This window comes from Haemaphysalis longicornis, unplaced genomic scaffold, assembly GCF_048455015.1.
Source record: "Haemaphysalis longicornis isolate Haplotype H1 unplaced genomic scaffold, Haemaphysalis longicornis Haplotype H1 scaffold_2, whole genome shotgun sequence".
Taxonomy (NCBI): domain Eukaryota; kingdom Metazoa; phylum Arthropoda; class Arachnida; order Ixodida; family Ixodidae; genus Haemaphysalis; species Haemaphysalis longicornis.
This window is the reverse complement of record NW_027526295.1, coordinates 99,942,817-99,961,594: the sequence shown is the minus strand read 5'-3', so window position 1 is coordinate 99,961,594 and position 18,778 is coordinate 99,942,817. Positions and strand designations below refer to the sequence as shown.

The 18,778-nt window shown below is 46.4% G+C and overlaps 1 protein-coding gene across 1 annotated transcript in view; it reads left to right on the top strand.

Moving 5' to 3' along the window:
- Window positions 1–845, top strand: part of LOC144167270 (uncharacterized) — a 28,745-nt gene extending 27,900 nt beyond the window's left edge. The window contains exon 5 of the mRNA XM_077696595.1: window positions 657–845. Coding sequence (XP_077552721.1) covers window positions 657–784 — 128 coding nt within the window. The 3' untranslated portion in view covers window positions 785–845. The remainder of the gene's footprint in view (window positions 1–656) is intronic.
- The last annotated feature ends 17,933 nt before the right edge of the window (window positions 846–18,778 follow it).

The following is an 18,778-nucleotide window of genomic DNA, read 5'->3' as shown; positions in this document are numbered from 1 at the left end:
CCAACTATTACATGGGAGGTGCTCTAAACTATGCTTTACCTTGCAAACGGAAAATAAAATGTTTATTGTTGTTTGTGGCAGTTCAGTTCCCATGTGAAAGTGACGGTTTCCTACGAAAGAAAGAGATAGATGTAACGGTGAATAATACCAGTCATTACACTAACGTAAACTGTACAACCCTTATGGGGAATGGAAACGTATACAAATGGTAGTGGCCAGGCAATACCTTCTCAAGATGCTCAAGAAATATACAGTGAAGTATTCTCATTACCCCATCTGGCTGAATGAGCCATACTTGCTAAAGCGTGATGTGATTAACACTTACGACATATTTAGGAATAAAATCTTGAACCCACATTTCATGTGACAACGCCAAAGACCATGCTCCGTGTTCTAGGATATTTTTCAAGATCAATAATTCCCAGCATTCTACACAAGTATGACATTAGAGCAATGGTAACAACTTCCCCGGAAATGTTCATTTGAGTGAAAAGTGTACTCTGTTGAAAATGTTAATTGCTCTCTTCTGCATATTGGTGCTGCCCGAAGTTTTGGCCTAAAATTGTTTCACGCGTACCACTAGTTCTGTTTGAGCCGGCCCCTCTCATGTACAGACCATTTTGGGGGTATTAAGAAGGTACTTCCTGTCAACGCAGAATGCATGCTGTGGGTCTCAAAGGAAGTCAAGAACAACATACCGGAACACTGCATCGAGCAATATGACGACATATGCCCTGATCCGATCTGGAAATTCGACCAAGAGACCTGCGGCGATGAATATTAGAATGATTTCCCAACTTTTTTTATGTGTATTCCGTATTTCCTTCAAGCATACCAAATAAACATAGCAGTCAAAACTAAATGGTCTGTTAGTGTCATTAGCCAGAACAATAAGTACTGTAAGGCACCAGAGCGTCAGTAACTAGTTCGTTATCTCTCAATAGGTTTTTATCGACTGATTCAGTTATCACGCCGAGATTGCAGGCTCCCCTTTAAATTTTGTTTTGTTTTATGCCAAGCCCAATATTTCTTTCCTGTGGACGCTTTAGGTGCACCACTGTGAAAAAACCGTCATGAGGTCGCAATATGTCTCACTAATGCAGAGGCACAAATACGGCGTGAGCATGGCTATTGCCTTCGAACAATGCACTATATGTTGTTAAACATGCTCGAAGAATAATTTTGCAGGGAGAATTATAGAAAAAAAAACAACCTTCTAATGGATTTCCGATGTGACTATCCAAAGGGTTGCACAGGGACTTTAATCACTTTCAGTTACCCATTCCAGGCACAACTAATGTAAAACCACTTAATCTTACGCTCTTCGCTCATTTTGCTAACGTCACTTTATTACCAAAATATTCGCTCACATGACGTAAATTGAGGCAAACGTATTTTTTAGAATATTAGTTACAATATTTTGCGGTCATCTTCGTTGTTTTGCACATTGTAGCCACACAACGCTAGTAACTTTGAAGTGCGATTACCTACTGCCATTCAGTTTGGGCTGGCTTCAGCACAAAGAAACTTACAGACACTAAACACTGAAAGAGGACATGAAGCCAGTTACCACAGTGGACAAGTTTATTCTCTGGAGAATCGAGAAGCAGCAAATAAACATCCTGGATCACTCTTGTATTTCGCGGATCAGAACACGCACATTGCCACATCTAAAGCCGGCAACAAATATTTGCAAAACATATACTGCGAGGATGACGCATGGTCAACAAACCCGTTGTAACAAACTTGTAAAGATACTGAATGTTTTACGCAAGAAAACTGCATTATTAGGATGACTTTCAAAAGTTTACATATTTATTGTTGGATGGACCAAATTGGCTCCTTGCAGTCAGAAATCAGAACCTAGCCAATCACGATACGAATGTAAACTGCACAACACCAATATCGAATGGAAGCATATGCATGCTGAGCGACAACTAATAACTATGTTTTATGAAAGATAAATTATGATGAAACGTTTTCTGTATCCCATCTACCTCAGTGTCCTGCATTTCTTATTTTTATTTTAAGAAGAACAGGTTTTTTAAGAAGAACAGGTTGAACCGAAAATTCTCTAGACCATGCCCAACGAGATGTTCCTATTATCCCACCGACATTTACTTGGAGCAGGGTAAACATGCGTTCTCTGCTTGCGGAAGTACTAACATCTGAGCAATTGTCACAAGCTACGCCAGAATTAAATTTCGATCATAAAGGAACCCGTGTACAGTCTTGAGAAATGTCGCGTGTGCGCCTGTGTGGAGCTGCCCGATGTTGTCGCAAAACAACATTTTGTCCTGCATACCATATTATTCTATGTGATCCAGCTACTGTTACCTCCGGACCTTATGGTTGTATGTAAAGTGTTGTTTCCTGTCAACGAAGAATGCGTTATGTCGGTCAAAAAGGTAGTCAAGAACAACATACCGGAACACTGTATTTAACAATACGACAGCATCTCTTCTCTTCCAAGCGGGTAATTCGACCTAAAGACCTCGGCGGCGAAGAATAGCTTAACTGTTCAGCTGTTTACGTTTGGCGTTGGACGTCAAGTCTAATATCCATTTCTTGTAACCTTACTGCACAAACGAGATAGCGAATTTAGTTGTTCTGTGGATATGTTTGGGAGAACATAGTCATCTAATATATTAGAGTAGTGCGTTAATTAGAGCCCTGGACAGGTTGTAGTAACTTGTATACTGCTGCGTAACGTTCCGGACTCTAAATGAATAGAACTTTTGACACACATCAAACGGAGCCACCAGTATGAAGGCTGAAATATAGTGGAACCCCGTTGATACGTCCCCCCGACCAAAGACGACCCGCTTCTTACGACGGATCACCGGGGTTCCTGAAAACTCCCCATAGAAACAATGCATTAAAAACCCCGAAGATATGACGCTCGAGTTCATGCGGTCTGCTTCATACGACGGAGCATGGCGTGGCTAAACCGATGTTTGTTCTATATTGTACACCGCTTCGCCGCCTCGTCCCGACATTTATTCTTATCCCCTTTTGACGGTACTTGATGTGCAAAGGTCCGCAAGCGGGCCTGAACACTTGCTGAACCGACACAAGCAAGCAGATGGGTACTCCTGAGCGGAAGTTAACCTGCGACTGCCTAACGCGGCAGCAGTATGCAAACGCGCCAGCCGCGAGAAGTCGAAGTTCCAGTGGCCGGCCGCCCCTGATTTGAGGTTCCCGTCTAGCCGACGACGAACGCGAAAACACATACGACGCCGCTACTGTGCACAAAACACATACGACCGAACAGCCGCTACAGTGCACAAGAAAAGCCCCTCTAGTGCACTTTTGAAAAGCCTCTTTCCCCGCCCGCTCGATCGAAGTTTCGTCCTTTCACGACGCTCTCTCTACCTATACCTCTGCTCTCCGCTTATCAGCGCCTTTGAAAGCCGCGTTGTTACTAACTCCTTTCTTTGCTACAGTGCCTCAATTCACGCCCGTCCGCACTTAAAGGAGCCATGAAGAGAAAACAAAAGTTTCTTTTATTCGAAAGATTAGGTGTTTCATAGTACCCCAAGCGCTTTCCCGGAAGCAAATGATGCTTTATTCACTGAGAAATAAGGCAATTTAAGCCAAAATTTTAAATCTCCCGCTAAAATTGAACATTCCGTGACGTGTACAATGGCGTTATAGAGCCGGTCCATGAAACAGATACTTAGTATGTCGACTCCATATAGCACCCACACGCGGGAGTCGATCGAGACGGCGGCCATTTTAATTTAAAAATACTAGTAAAACCTAGTGCACCCGCAGCCCTAGTCATGGAATCGCCTGATCCGGAGAACAAAACTCTCGCCGAGGAGCTCGGGCTTGCATTTAACAACCTCACACCACTAAAACGCTCAATGCTTCTAAGTGCACGAGCGGCAAGAGTTGTGGGATACGCGGTGGACGGGAAAGCGACCATTCCGCGATAGCCACAACAGACGAACGCCCAGCCGTCGGCACCGCTGCCTCGTCAGCCCCGTCGCGACGGACGAATATAGACTGGCACGTATGTGCCGTATTTTGATTACGGTTAATAATAGTTCAATTTCAGTAGCAGTATCACTTATGCCAGTTGGCCGGTGTCGTGTATGGAAAGCCGTTCGCGCGAGCTCTCTGCTTCGACCAGAAAGATACGAGCGTCAATGCGCGGTGTTTACGGCATTTTTTTCCCCAAGGTCACAGCGATTTGACGAAGTCGGCGACGAGCGCCACCATGTCCCAGGAGTGAGCTAACGTAAGGGTCCCTGCCATAATCACTTCCTCGGAAATGAAGCGAGCACACTCGTACTTCCTTTAGCTCTTTTTCTCCTCCGTTTGCAAAGTTCACAAAAAGTAGCCACTTGCTTCGCCTAGGTTCGTCGTTGGGCAGCACATGAAAGGAGATCTCCTCACCGGCGGGGATGTCGCACTCCCTCGACGATTTGCCCGTACTACATGGGCATTTAAAAACGCAGCAACGAAATTTCATTGTAAAGTACTCGAACAAACTGAAGTTTTCAGTGGTTGTAAACTGGAAACGAGCTCGTGACGACAGCAGCAAGCCAACACCATTCGAAACTTACGCGACGACTGGCACTATCTCGTCGCTTCTTGCTGTTCCTTACTCCCCTCGTTTCTATTTTTACCTTTGCTGGTTGGCGATATGACGGCCAACCTCCTGTGAAGGGATTACGATACGAAGCAAGGTCGCGGCTGTGCGTGCTGGAACGGTTCGTTGGCCCCGAAGAGCCTCGAACCCGAAAATTCGTCTGCGCGACGGCGAGATGTCGAGCTCGGCCGGCGCTAGTTTCGTACGCATTGGCGCACACGCTTGCGTGTTCGTTCGGACCTTCAACCGTTTACTCCACCGTTCTTTGTCATAAAAAGAATGTGCAGTATGTTTCACGGGCATTTAGCTCGCTATGCAAACTGCAAGCCCTGCCTAACATGCGTTTGCTTTTGCCGGCCTCCGCCAATCGCAGAGCATTCCCAAGTGACATCACAGGTTCTGTTGCGGAAAATGAGCTGGTGTGTCGCATGGTCATTTCCTTTTTTCCTAATTATGTAGCTTATTTGGGCGAAGTTTGCGTTATAAGTGGTGTCGTTATGGTTCTAACGAGGCAATCTTTCGAATGAACCAAACTTGTGTTTTCTCTTCATGGCTCCTTTAAGGGTGGAGACATGTATACATTGGCACCGCCATTTTGTCTCACTCGCTGGCCGCCGCAGCAAGTCACTGTAGCATGACAGCGCTATAAGTTTCGCTGCTACACGGTTTAATCGCGAAGTTTGAATCATTTTATCTATTTCGCATTCTTGGGTACTGTGGGAACGAAAACAGCTATGTGTTGAGCACTTCGACCCAACAGCGACAGGACGGGACCATTCAACGGTGTCTCCACCATGTACGGCAATGCCGTTTCTTTTTCATCTACGCCTGGATACTATCGTTTGCTTCGCTTGCCCTTGACAGTTTCACACTCGCCTTTTCCTCTCTTAATTTGCTCGACCACGTGTGTCTTATCCCGTGCGCGCAAGGCCCGGGGCTGGCGGGTTATAAATAGCGCCGGGCGCCACGGGTGTCGCATAGCGCGCGGCTGTCTGGCTAGCCGGATGCCATGGAGGGGAGGGGGGCACAACAGAGGCGTTGCCTTTTTTTAACTTAGGATTTATGCTAAAGGTTCGCAAATCACACTAGAACAAGCTAAATATAGTAGTTAAGATAAGGTCTTAGCCAACCGGTCGCGTGAGACCGTCCACTAGGCCGGAATTTACCCGAACCCCGGTCGTACAACACCCCTTAAATATAACGCTTTGTCGCGGTTATTTGAAAGTCTATTATCGGGGTTCCATTGTACCTCCAAACCAGTGGCTTCACCTACGAGCCTTCGCTTCATCTACGAGCTGCTGCATCTACGAGCAGCAGCTCCAAAAATTGCCCTATCTGCCTCCAATGGCACCTGCAGGCGGTAAACCTCTTGTCCTATATACCCTACTTGAATGTGCTTAACATGACAGCGCGCAAGACGTAGCAGTGCGCATTCAGAAATATGAATTTATATGCCAGAACACCACCCAGCTGCGAAATAGAGTCCGCGCTGACATTGGGAACGTTTTCCATAACGTTGCTTAGGGATCCGTCTCCACTAGCCACTTTAAGAAAAAAAAAAGGGGGGGGGGGGGGTCAGAAAAGGGTCCCGCCCAACACAATTCTTTTTTACGTTTGGTGTGTCTTGTTGAGACACGCAAAAGAGCCGCGGTTTGTGCGACTCCTTTCCGACTCCGTTCGCGACACAATTTTTTGGGAGAGGGGAACTAGTACAAATAGTGAAATAAACCAAACAAAAGGATGTGCGGGTAATGCAGCACTCTTCCCCTCGCGCCGGCGTGCTGTCGTCGACATGCGCGAGAAGGGGCTTTTTTTGCCTTGCCTCCTGGCTCTGCCGGCGATGCGTCCTTTGTGTTGTGGCCGTTAGGGTGGTGTTTTGTAACTGCGTGCTGTGTGTGGCTGGTCGGTGTCGCGACAATTTTACAGCGTTTTTTGCCGTGCTGTACGTGAGGACAGCATCCGCGATAATGAAAGCAATACGGATGGACCTCAGGAAACGCAGGAACTGCACCTGAAACAGTAAGTGAAGTATTCGCCGTGGCGACAGATTTTTCCTTAGCGAAGAAACTTCGTGCGCAATCTCTGTTAAGAACACTCAAGTGTGTAGGATATCCTGGCTCATATACTATGCGGTCAGTCGTGTCAGAAACAAGCGCATTTCTGCGTGTGTAGCAGGGTTTTCACGACCTTGTACGCAAACGGGGCAGCATTTTCATAGGGGCGAGCCGTCGCCGAGGGCTAACAGACGTTAAAACGGCGACCCTGAACCCGCTGGCCACTTAACGGCCAAGGAACAGTGAAAGTTTTCGTTACTTGCTGCAGCGCTTTTAAAAAATTGTCCCCAAAGAAGAAATACCGTACTCGCTTTGATAAGTTTGTCTCAAGCTGACAGATAACAAAATGTCAACATGGAAAAAGCGGGTACGGGATGGATCGCGGATGATTTCGGCGCCCATGTAGGCGGACGTTTTGTACAAATTGCGTGACGCGTATACGCTGGTGGAATATAATTTTGCGCGTAATGATGCTTTTGATTGTGTCCGCGCCCCTGCCAAGATTCGGTAGAAAGAAATGACTGGCCGCCTGCAGACGCTTCTGCGCTGTTTCTAGGTCGAATAAAAAGGGGGGGGGGGGGGAGAAGGCGTGGAGACTGATTCATCGGGTCCTCATAGAGCAGAAGGCGAGCCGACCGGACAGACAAACAGCTTTTAAATACATGTACACTTTGTGCGACTTTTTTCTCTTGAAACTTGAAGTCGTTGCAGGCCCCTTCAACTGGTACGCAAGTGCAGTAACTTTGTCACCATGCCGGCTCGAAGATGGGTGATATTCAGCGCGTATTCATAGCAGTCAACGGACACGACAGCATCATCACCACTACTATATGAAGCAGGCAGTGTTGCCAATAATTGTGGATTCTTTATGTTCAGCATGTGTCACCAACCCAAAATCCCTCACACAAAGGTAAATGAGCATGGAATAAGTTTCCTTTGGTAACAGTTAAACATTTATTAAATGTTTCATCGCAGCGACCACGTATACAGGAAACAACCTGTAACTCGAAGAAGCTTGCGTAGTTCTGTGATACGGAAGTATCTTGAGTTCAATGCTGCCCCGGATGAAAGTATTTTAGATTTACTTGAACTGGAATTCGATAAATTTCATTCCTAGTACAACAACAAAGAATTGTGATGCGCTCTGGACTCGATTTAAAAATATTGTGCACAAGTGCATTACTTATGTTCCATTAAAAATAAAAAAATTGCTAACCAAAGTCCCTGGATTACACGTGAGATTCTTCAACTGAAACGTAAAATAAGACGGCTATCACACATTTCGAACGGAGCCGGTCACTGTCTGCTAACTACCCGCCGAACCGAGCTTCGGAAAAATATCAAAAGCTAGTAATTTCCCTTTTTTAATGTAAGGATGCATACCTTCACGAGTTTTATTCCGAGAAAATTCTGGACGCACCAAACTAACGAAAAAGAGGGAATAAAGAAACTAAAAGTGAATAATGTTAATCTCATTGACCCGCGCTGTCTGGCAACAGCCTTCAATTATTAATTTTCCTATGTATTTGTACGAACCATCGACTCACCACCAGACTGTTTGGTGTCTTGCACAAATATACCTCATCTGTTGTTACCAAGGAAGGCATTTTCTCCGCTCCGCTCTACCTCGACGCAAAAAAATCAGCTGGACCGGACGATATACCAATGGCTTTCCTTGTTGGTTATGCTGAGTGGTGCTCAAGTTTTTATTTGTAATTTTTCAAGAAAGCACCCTACGAGGTGAAGTTCGAGAAGACTGGAAAAAAGCTAAAGTCGTCCCCGTTCCCAAGTCCGGCGACAAATTTTATATTAAAAATTACCCACCCATTTCTTTTTTATGTAAAGCAAGTAAAGTGATGGAATACTTTCTTTTCAAACAGATAAGCTCATTCTTCGAACAAAAGAACTTCTTGTCTCCTAATCAACACGGATTTTGGCGTGGCTTTTCAACCGTAACGCAGTCATTTTATACTACAAACGATCTGTTTAAATCGCTTGACGAAGACGTGAAAATTGACGCAGTTTTTATAGATTTTGAAAACGCCTTCGACCGTGTCTCCCATTCTCACTTGCTGTTTAAAATAAGACAACTATTAGCTAACCACAAAATTCTCCAGTGGCTTGATTCGTATTTGTCAGACAGATGTCAGTACGTCCACATTGCTAATAATACGTCAAATTTAGCCCCCGTATAATCAGGTGTTCCCCAAGGTTCCGTACTGGGTCCACTCATATTTTTTATTTATTTAACGATCTGTCTTCTTCATCTTCAGTGCGCTGTCGGCTTTTTGCCGACGATTGCTTTGCGTACCTTTCTGTTCGCACGAGAGAGGACCAGACTTCTCTCAGCACGTATCTAATTGCTGGGAAATTCCTGGAAAATGAGCCTCAATGTAAAAAAGTGTGCCAAAATGACCATACGCGTAAAAGAGACCCCCTCGAATTTACTGACGAACTGAACAATACTGCACTGCAAACTGTAAATCGGTTTAAATACCTAGGTGTAACAGTAACTTCAAACCTAAGCTGGAACACACATATTCGAATGATATCATCAATTGCTATTCAACGTTTGCGGTTGCTAAGGCACCGATTAAAACACTTCACAAGCAAAACAAAACAGTTGGCATACACATCTTTAGTACGACCTATATTGGAATATCCACATGTGTGGGTTCCCTATACGAAATCAGGCATACACTGTCTCGAATGCATTCAAAACAAATCCCTATGGTTTATTTATAACGCGTATGACAGAAGTGTTTCAGTCACAGAACTACGTACCCGATCAGGACTTCGAACACTACAGGCACGCCGGAAACTACACCACCTAAAATTTCTTTTCAACATTGTTAACAATAACTTAGGAATATCTTTTCACACCAACATGCAGTTTAATACATCGCGTCAAACACGCAACAAACATGCTAAGACAATCGAAATGCCCCGCACCAAAACTAATGCTCATTGTTTTCATTTTTTTCCACGAACAATATTGGATTGTAATGCCCTGCCACAAGCCGTGACTCAAATTGTGACCCAGGAATCATTCGTATCGGCTGTCAATTCGTACGTTTGAGAAACAGGACCCGGAAGTCACCAACGAGCGTTATCGCCTCGCGCTGGGTAAACATTGTGTTCATTTCAACTTGTGTGCATTTTCTTGGAAGCCGGGATGTACCTACTCAAGGGTCTGCTTTCTGGTGTGTTACGCCATCGCTTTTTTTCTTGTTGTTTCTGCTCCGGACACATTGTGATGGGTGTACCTAACGAAGAGTGCTTTTTGACGGCTATGTTACGCGCTATTTTTTGTGATTGCTGGTTTCTACTCAGGAAACTTTGTGCGGCCTTGTTCGGTTACGTGTTGCCCTGTACCACGCGAGTTCTCCGCTGCACCACAGAGCTGAATGCATAAATATGTAACCACTCCTGCCTTGGCTGCCAACAGGTGGCTGGCAGTATATTACAAATAAATAAATGAATAAACGGTACGACGTAAGACCTTGAAATGCGGCTTTTATTTTTTAGCCTTTTACGTATTGGTTTTATGTACATACTGCGTATATCAAAACTTTTGCATTTTCTTTTGCAACGCATTCTTGAAACCTTCAGTATCATCCTAAAGCTCTTAATAGGTCCCGATAGTGTTCATTTTTTTTATCTGAACCCTTTCCTGCGGGACCGAGTTAAAGCCTACTCACAAATTACACAAGAACATATACGTGCGAGATTTGTATTGACAAGCTTGTACTCCAGTCGCAGTTACCTGAACTGTAGTCACTACCACGGGACTGTTTGGGTAGTCTATCGCCCGAGATTCTGAGCGAAGTTTGTTTTGTCAATTTACAAAGCTAAACAAAACAACTGGCTCCAATCCACGCTGTGCACGTGGTTGGAAAGCAAAGATTTAAACGACACCCACAAGAATTGCCCATGCGACGTCACTTGAATTCACACACGCGTCTCTACAAAAAGTGAAACCGGAGATTCCGCCTGCCGTTACCTGGAATTAGCGGGTGCGGCGTCCCGAACGCAGCAGCAGCGCCGGCCACGGCCGGGATCAAGTGGCGGACGCCGCCGTTGCAGCCCTGCTGTGAGTCGGGAGAGAGAAAACGGAGAGGAGCGTCTTTCGAAGGGTGAGACAGCGGAACTTAGCCATCCTGGTATGCAAGCTTGGGGCTACACCACCATGCGACACAAGCGCAGACACCTAAACAATTCGGCATGTGAGATTAGTGATTCCCATTTATACCAATTTAAACTAGTTAGTTTAGTAAGTTTGAGAATTGCGGGAAAGATAAGGAAAATTTTATAATCGCTATTTGTCAGATGTAACTGCTCCCTAAGCATTTTTTAATACCTCTTAAATCACAACGGAATTGGTATTCGCCAATTTAAAAAACGGAGTCCCAATCGTCGCAAGCAGTGCGCAAAAGCTAACGCTTCTCTACGGTACGGATATCTATATGTGGTTTGCACATTTTGTTTTCCCGTCCTGCGAACCAATTTAACGTATGTTTGCCGTACGACCACTTCATTCTGTCAGGTGCGGGTTACCCTGGAGGTTCTATCGAACACGTTAATCAAGCCGTCCAAAGGCACCGCGGAATTGACCGAAGCTACACCTAAACAGGCCCAAAACAACCATCGCTAAGGCAGGCGAAAAAGCCGTCCGCTGACGCGCCCGCCGATGAGAAGACGCACTTACACGGTTTGCTCCTTTTGGCTATTTTTTGCTCCTATTTCCTACGTCCTCTCGGGCGTTCTTAGTGTAGACAACGTTAGGGGCCCTGCTGGTCGTCGAAGCCCGTCCGCGGTCACGCTAATAACCCACCGCAGTCACGGGGGGTCACGCACACAAGCACAACCCCAAGGGGTCACGCACCCTAACAAGGAACTTCGAAAAAAAAAAACCGCTTGTCCCTTGATTCTGCTTTCCGGCCTAATGTTTAGGACAATCAAACAAGAGCTTTCTATACGGAGAACAATTCAAAACTCCTGGAACCGCTGGTGCTTCTCATACATGTCCCCACTTATTCTGAGCAGGGAAAACTACAGGTAATGAGGCAATGTATGTGTACTTAACCGGCCGTCCCTGCACCGATTAAGTTAGCAATGCTCATTGGGTTGGTTTTTATGATAGTAAGCGAAAAACAGTCGCCGCCGAACCAAAAAATTCCCTCGCACTTCCCCGAGGGGGAGAGTGTGTAAGTGCGAATGCACGGTTGTTGATTGCGCGATTACGGTGGATATCGTGATCTTGGAGTGGAGAGGAGGCGCCCAACGCCCGCAGTCACTGAGCGGAGAGAGGAGGAGGAGAGTTGCGCGCGCCGTTACGGCGAGGGCTACACGAGCGCCCTCACGCGTCGGAATGCGGAGCGCCCGCTACGCGAGCGAGAGCTCTCCCGCCCGAAGTGGAGAGGAGGCGCCCAACACCCGCAGTCACTGAGCGGAGAGAGGAGGAGGAGAGTAGCGCGCGCCCATCTCCCCCCGTTGCTAGAGAAGACGAGGAGGAAGACGAGGAGCGCGCGCACCCGCAGCTGTTGCTATGCGGACGACGGCGGCGGACGATTCAGGCTCGCTTAAGAAGTGCATTCGCACTTAAAACCAACCTGTTCAAAGTGACGCAGAAAGGCTCCTGCACGTGTGAGATACAAGAAAGAACAAAATGAACAGAACAGAACAGAAAAGAAAGAGAACGAAAATGATGCAAGCTGTCCCAGAAAAAGGTGCACTAGCACTGCGACGGCAGGAAAATTGAATTGCATTCAACAAACCTCCTCCCACTGCATCAAGAGAGGAGAGAGACAGGGAGGGGGTGAGCATGAGGAGTAGTACGAAAGAGCGAGAAGCGGCGCCACAGCCCGTATGGTGAATTACTGCTGTGCACTTCCGACAGCTTTCATTGGAGGCGAAATGCTTTTACTTTTTCTAACAGCAATGCTGTTGACAAGTTTGTTGATTCCGGCGTTTCACAGAACTCAGTACAAAACAAATAAAACTACCGATGGGATTCGAACCTGTGTCTGGTAGACCAACGGAGTTAAAGTCAACCGTCCTGCCCACTCGGCTACAACCGTTTATTTTTTATTTATTGCCTTACTTTGACAATACAAACACCCACTACAAAACATTACATTGATAAAACTGCTAACCGACGCTTGGGTAGAAGAAAGCTCACTAAAATTCTTTCATGCTTGTTAATGTTTCCATCACAGACAACCATTCCGGAGGCTCAGGCTGAGCCCTCCATACTTCAATAATCAACCGAATTCACTCAGAAAAATACTCGTTAGAGCACTTAGCATCAACGTCACGATGGCGTATGACAATAAAGGACTTCCAAATGCCGTGCAGGGCCAGAACCATGACGAGATTGTACGGTACACCGTCATCACTTCCGATGGGCAAGAAACGGATTCCGTGTGTATCTAGAGGGAAATCTCGCTTTATGTGCTCTGAAACACGTCCCCCCAAAAGACCCCATCCCAAAATTCTAAAAACACATGTTCGATCGACGCGGGTTTCTTGCACGAGTATCACTGAACGCCCCATGGAAGGTAAAAAGCCTTCTCTTTCTGCCACGTCTTTAGGGGTAGCACGCCAGCGTGAAGTTTGACAAAAAAATGTGTTCCCCCATGGTGTTACCGCCATTCTTTTGACACGCTTAAGCACATCCTGGCCTGGCCCGCAGCGGTACAATGATCTATACAATGGCACAGGTAATACAATATCTGCGAGGTCTTGGTACAGTTTTTTGCGCATCACACTGGACAAGTATTCAAGAGTGAACAGGCTTGTAAAAACTGCACTGCCAGAACCACTTCACGGAAATTTCTGGGTGCGTTAAATGGAAAACACGCTGTCGAAACAATAAAATCAGGCAGTGACCTAGCTAGTTTCATCTGACACGCAGTGCGCAAGAAAGGTTCCTATACGTCACGCAGAAACAAAAAACGATTGACGGCCTGCCGCAAAAACAAATGCAAGAGCGAAAGGCCTCCGAGGCGCACGCACCGAAACACTTTCGTGCGGCTCGTTTGTTCCCATGTCGTCTCCCAATAAACACTGCAAAAAAAACGATGGTGTCCCTGTATGTTCTTTCACGAACAGTACACGAAAAACGTTTATGCGTCTCTCTCCCTTTAGCTCTTATAACTCAGTTTTTTTTACCCAAAAAACACCTTTTTTGTACTTTGATTTAAAAGTTTCAAATCTGCTCGTTAAAAATGCGAGCATTGATTTACGGCTACGGCCAAATGTATTCTGCTCGTATTCACCTCTTAGGCCCCAACTTCTACGACTTGGGCACTCCTAAAAGCGAAGCTGTAAATGCTTAGCTTACTGGTAATGTTTCGTCTCCATGCGAAGCAAATTCAGAGCTATACCTACCCCGGCTCTTTCTCCCATGGAAGCAGGAGGCGTGTCATATCCCGAGGTGTTCCACAGCAGGCGTCCAACACGTCAGTGACAAGTGGGGCCATCTGTATAAGCGCAAGCTCAAGGTAGGAAGTACGTAACCTGCAGTGGAACGGGCAGACCGCGTGTACACCCAAATCCCGAATACCGCACCACGCCAGAAGTCCTAAGTTGACAGCGTACAGGAAAGTGCGGTGGACGGCGCATAGCTGAAAAGACCAGTGAGGAGCGTGCCTAAGATTCTATTGGTGAGCGGTGGGCGCGAGAAGACAATGATCGCCAAGCGGATAATGCTGGCCAGCGACGCACGCACACGAAAGCTTGAGGGTAGTATCGACACGGCTACCACTTTACACGAATCTTTTTGCGGTAGTATGGCCTGGTATACACGCAGGTCTAAACCGGCGACGAGAAAGAGGCAATGATGTTTAAATCTTACCACGTCGAAGAATGTTTGGGCAGTCTTCCCTCTGCCACATACCGTACGCCACAGTGAAAACAAAGCCGTCGTGCTAACTATCCCAGAATGAGTGTTGTGATTTTTGCTACTCAGTAACCATTCGTAATATGGGCTTTTGAGGGCTAAGTCAAACGATTATACTTTATATGTTGACGGTACCCCTCCGCTCGTTATCCGCTATCACCGTGTGCAAAGGCTAAAAATAGTTAAAATTTTCTTCAAGCATCAACGCACCTCCCTAAGCCAGGCACCTTACTCAGTGCCATATAGCTTCAGCTGCTCAGCCGCGAAGAGGGCACAGAGAGAATATGTTTAATAAATACAATGCTGTACACCAATTATTCAGATTTAAAAAAAAATGATCCAGTGCAGACGCTGCATGCAGCTCATTGTAGGGTAGAGTGAAGCGGCTGTTCTAATATGTGAAGCCATCCATTTCATTTTTCTTGAGCGTGGCGGTAGCCATTGATGGACCACCAGCTACTTTGTTGGCATACTTTTTTACGTGAGGTCATAGTTTTGATTACGCGTAAGTTACCTTGATGCAACCAATATTCTAAAGCTTCTGACGAACACACCGTATCTTAGCGTAGCGCTCAGAGCATTCCTCAAAATTACATGTTGTAGCAAGGCAAAGGAACCAAGAAGACTTTATCGTGATCCCTGATAGCCATAGTGGAAGCATAGTCTAAAACAATGCCCCAGCCGGTTTTGGTCGTGACACCAGAAGTGGCTGGTTATTAACGGGACACTGAAGTGATTTGTAAACCTTGCGAGATTACTAGCGCAAATTGTAGTCCGGAGTCCATAGGCCGGTGTTTCGGCCAGTCTGACTGCGTTTAGGCGAATTTATTTAGTAAAAAATCAATTCAAAAATGCGTTCCTCCTCTCTGCATCCTCGCCCATTTTCTGTGGCGTTTTCGTGTGAAGTCAGGAGGAGATCAACTGGTGATTGGCTGCGCTACTGCACGGCTCCACACCTTCCGACGGAGTCAGTTGGCCCAGCGTTAAGTCCGCCGGCCGCCGACGGGTCGTCGCAATTCGCTCGCTCAGTTGAAACTTAGCCACAACACGTTTGTGAACGAAAATATTTGCCCTTCTTTACATTGTTACTAGAAAACTAAAGTAATGATCAATAACCTCGAGACAGCACAGCAGTTTGAGGTAGGTGGCGAGGCAGTGGAAGTGGTAAGCGAATATATCTACTTAGGCCAAGTTGTGACCCCAGATCCCAACCATGAGGCAGAGATAATTAGAAGGATGAGAATGGGGTGGGGTGCATATGGCAGACATTCTCAGATAATGAATAGCAGCCTACCATTGTCGCTGAAGAAGAAAGTGTATGACAGCTGCATCTTACCGGTACTCACCTACGGGGCAGAAAATTGGGGGCTCACTAAGAGGGTTCAACTTAAATTGAGAACGACTCAGCGGGCAATGGAGCGGAAAATTATAGGTGTAGCATAAAGGGACAAGAAGAGAGCGGAGTGGGTCAGGGAGCAAACTGGTGTTAAAGACATATTAGTAGAAATTAAGAAGAAGAAATGGACGTGGGCAGGGCATGTAATGCGAAGGCAAGATAACCGCTGGTCATTAAGGGTAACAGAGTGGATCCCTAGAGAAGGCAAGCGCTGCAGGGGGCGGCAGCAAGTTAGATGGAGAGATGAGATCAAGAAGTTTGCGGAGATAAAGTCGTCACAGTTATCACAGGGCCGGGGTAATTGGAGAATAATGGGAGAGGCCTTTGCCCTGCAGTGGGCGTAGATAGGCTGGTGATGATGATGATGATGATGACATTGTTAGTTTGTACACTCTATCAAGCTCCAAGTCCGGATCGCACCACACAAGCGCTGCACAAGTGCACATGTCACGCTTCGCTGACTGGTACGGTAGTACAAAAATCTAAGGTCACTGGAAGGCGGGAGAAGAGTCAGCGAAGTCAATATAGGTACTAAGGAAATAAAATGCACTGAAACTTTTACCGTACAGCGCAAAACTAGGGAGCAGGAAGCACATTTTTTGCGCTGGGTGAACAAGCACAGCGGTTAGCAGCACGACCATACATCTCGGAACGCTTTTCCGTCTAAGAAATGCAATTGCTAGACGTGAGATATTGTGGAAGTTTGAGGGACGCTTACTCCCCGAGTACTATACAACAAATAGTCACCTAAGGTACTTTAAATGCTAAAACTAAATAAAAGTGTAAAGTGCTTGTAATTATATACCTTATATACCCATTGCCGGCAGCGCTGGTTTGTGGCCGAGTGGTCTGAAGTGCTAGGATTACTGTTTTGCAAGTCGCAAGTTCGAATCACCGAGAGTTCATGCTTTTTTTGTAAGTTTATTTTTTCGTCTGTGACCGACGTTTTCTAAACTGAGTTCACCATTTTTGGGCCGTAACGTTCACTGCTCCATGAATGAGTTCGCAGAACGCGCGCAGACTCGCACTGACGGGCTAGTGAGTTCTTGTTGGCGTGCTGTTTCCACAAGCACCGACTACTTGCGGGCAGTGGGCACAGGCCAGAATCAGCAGACCCTTAGCCTGGTGCGAACACGCTTTTTACGATACAGGCATGAGTGAGGCAAGCTCCGAATATGCGGGAAAAGCGCATGGCATTTGAGCGTCTGCGGTGACGCCGAGGGCGTTCATTCACTGCGTTGTCCTCGGCTAGTGATTGCTACGATTCCAAGCCGTCCTGACAGGCTTATCTTCGGCATTTTACACCCGACAACAGACAACATGGCAGAAGCGCGGTACGACAATTACTGAGATATCGAGAATACCCATCCTACGATGCCGTCGGATGTCAAGCATGTTGTTTAACAGAACCTAAACCGAAACTTGTTTGAATGCTAACCTTGGACATCGTCCAATCAAGGTGCATCTCCTCCTGTCGTCAGAGCCTTTTGTTGGTGCGGCCGCCACCGACCGCGCATGGTTGTTTTTCTTCTTTCTTGCTTTATAAAATAATTACCGACTTATCAACCTGATAAACGATGAAAGTGTGGTAATTTGAGGCAGTCTACGCAGTGCAAGCAAAACCGGGAGCTTGACAAATTCCCTTCAGTGTCCCTGATAAACAATTCTTTTCGGAAATTCTCATACTGGCACACCCAAATACACCGCGTGCCATTCTTGCACTAAACGTAAAGGGAGCCTTCGACAACGTCTCTCCTTCCTCTATCCTCTCCCATCTCAACAAAACATGCTGCGACCTGCGTACTCCCTCCTACATCGCCTATATTCTCACTAACAGACACGTGATCCTAAAAAGAGGCGATTTCAAATCAGATCTTACCACTCTAGAAGATCGAGGCACCCTTCAAGGTTCTGTTCTTTCGCCTTTACTGTTTAGTATCGCTCTCCTAGACTTCCCTCGTCAGGCTCAAGCTATTCCCCTGAAGTTTTTACGAACACAATCATCATTATCATCTTCTTCATAAGCGTCATCATCAGCAGCTGCAGCTGTGCGCGTACGGGCGCGTCCTCTTTGGCCCCGCATCAGGTGGAACACGACTGCCCAACAAGGCCGTCGCTGGTCTTCGTAGCTCAAAATTCTGGCCGGCCATGCACTTCTATAAATGTAGGAAGGCTCATCCGCTCCACCGATCTCACGTCTCCTATCCTACTAAGTGATGACCTGGAAGTTCGGCGTTTGAGGACTGGTCAGTGTCACTCCGTGTGTACTGCGGCGAAGCTTATGCGAAGAAGTGCTTTCGAGTGTAACTGCTCGTTGACCGAGTTTTTAATCAGCAGCATCGCGTGTAGCGTCAAGTGTATTCACTAAAAGTGTATCCGAAATAAAATGCACTCATTTACCACGATCTTCAATGGTTGGCCCTGCAAGACGACAGAAATTTTTGAGCGCAGTGTGGAGTGATGGCATTGGCCATTATTATGGCCCTCACTCCACACTGCGAAATAGTTAGGTCAGAGTCCAACAATTACATCGTTGTTACACCTATCGCGAATGCAGCTAATTTTCCTGCTTCAAGGCGGTGTTATTGATTGGCAGATCCAATTTCGCACGCTTGGTAGCAGGTGTTTCCAAGAATTTCTGAGTGCACTGTGCAGGTGTGCGTGTGAGTCCGCACGAAAATAGCTATATTGCTAGCACTTATCAAATTTCATTCCTGTCGCTCAGGGGAGAATGACAGGAAACCGCAAAAGGCAAAGACTGCTCAGGTTGATGTCCCACCGAACGAACCCATCATCTTTCTTCTTTCTTTGCCAACGACAACATG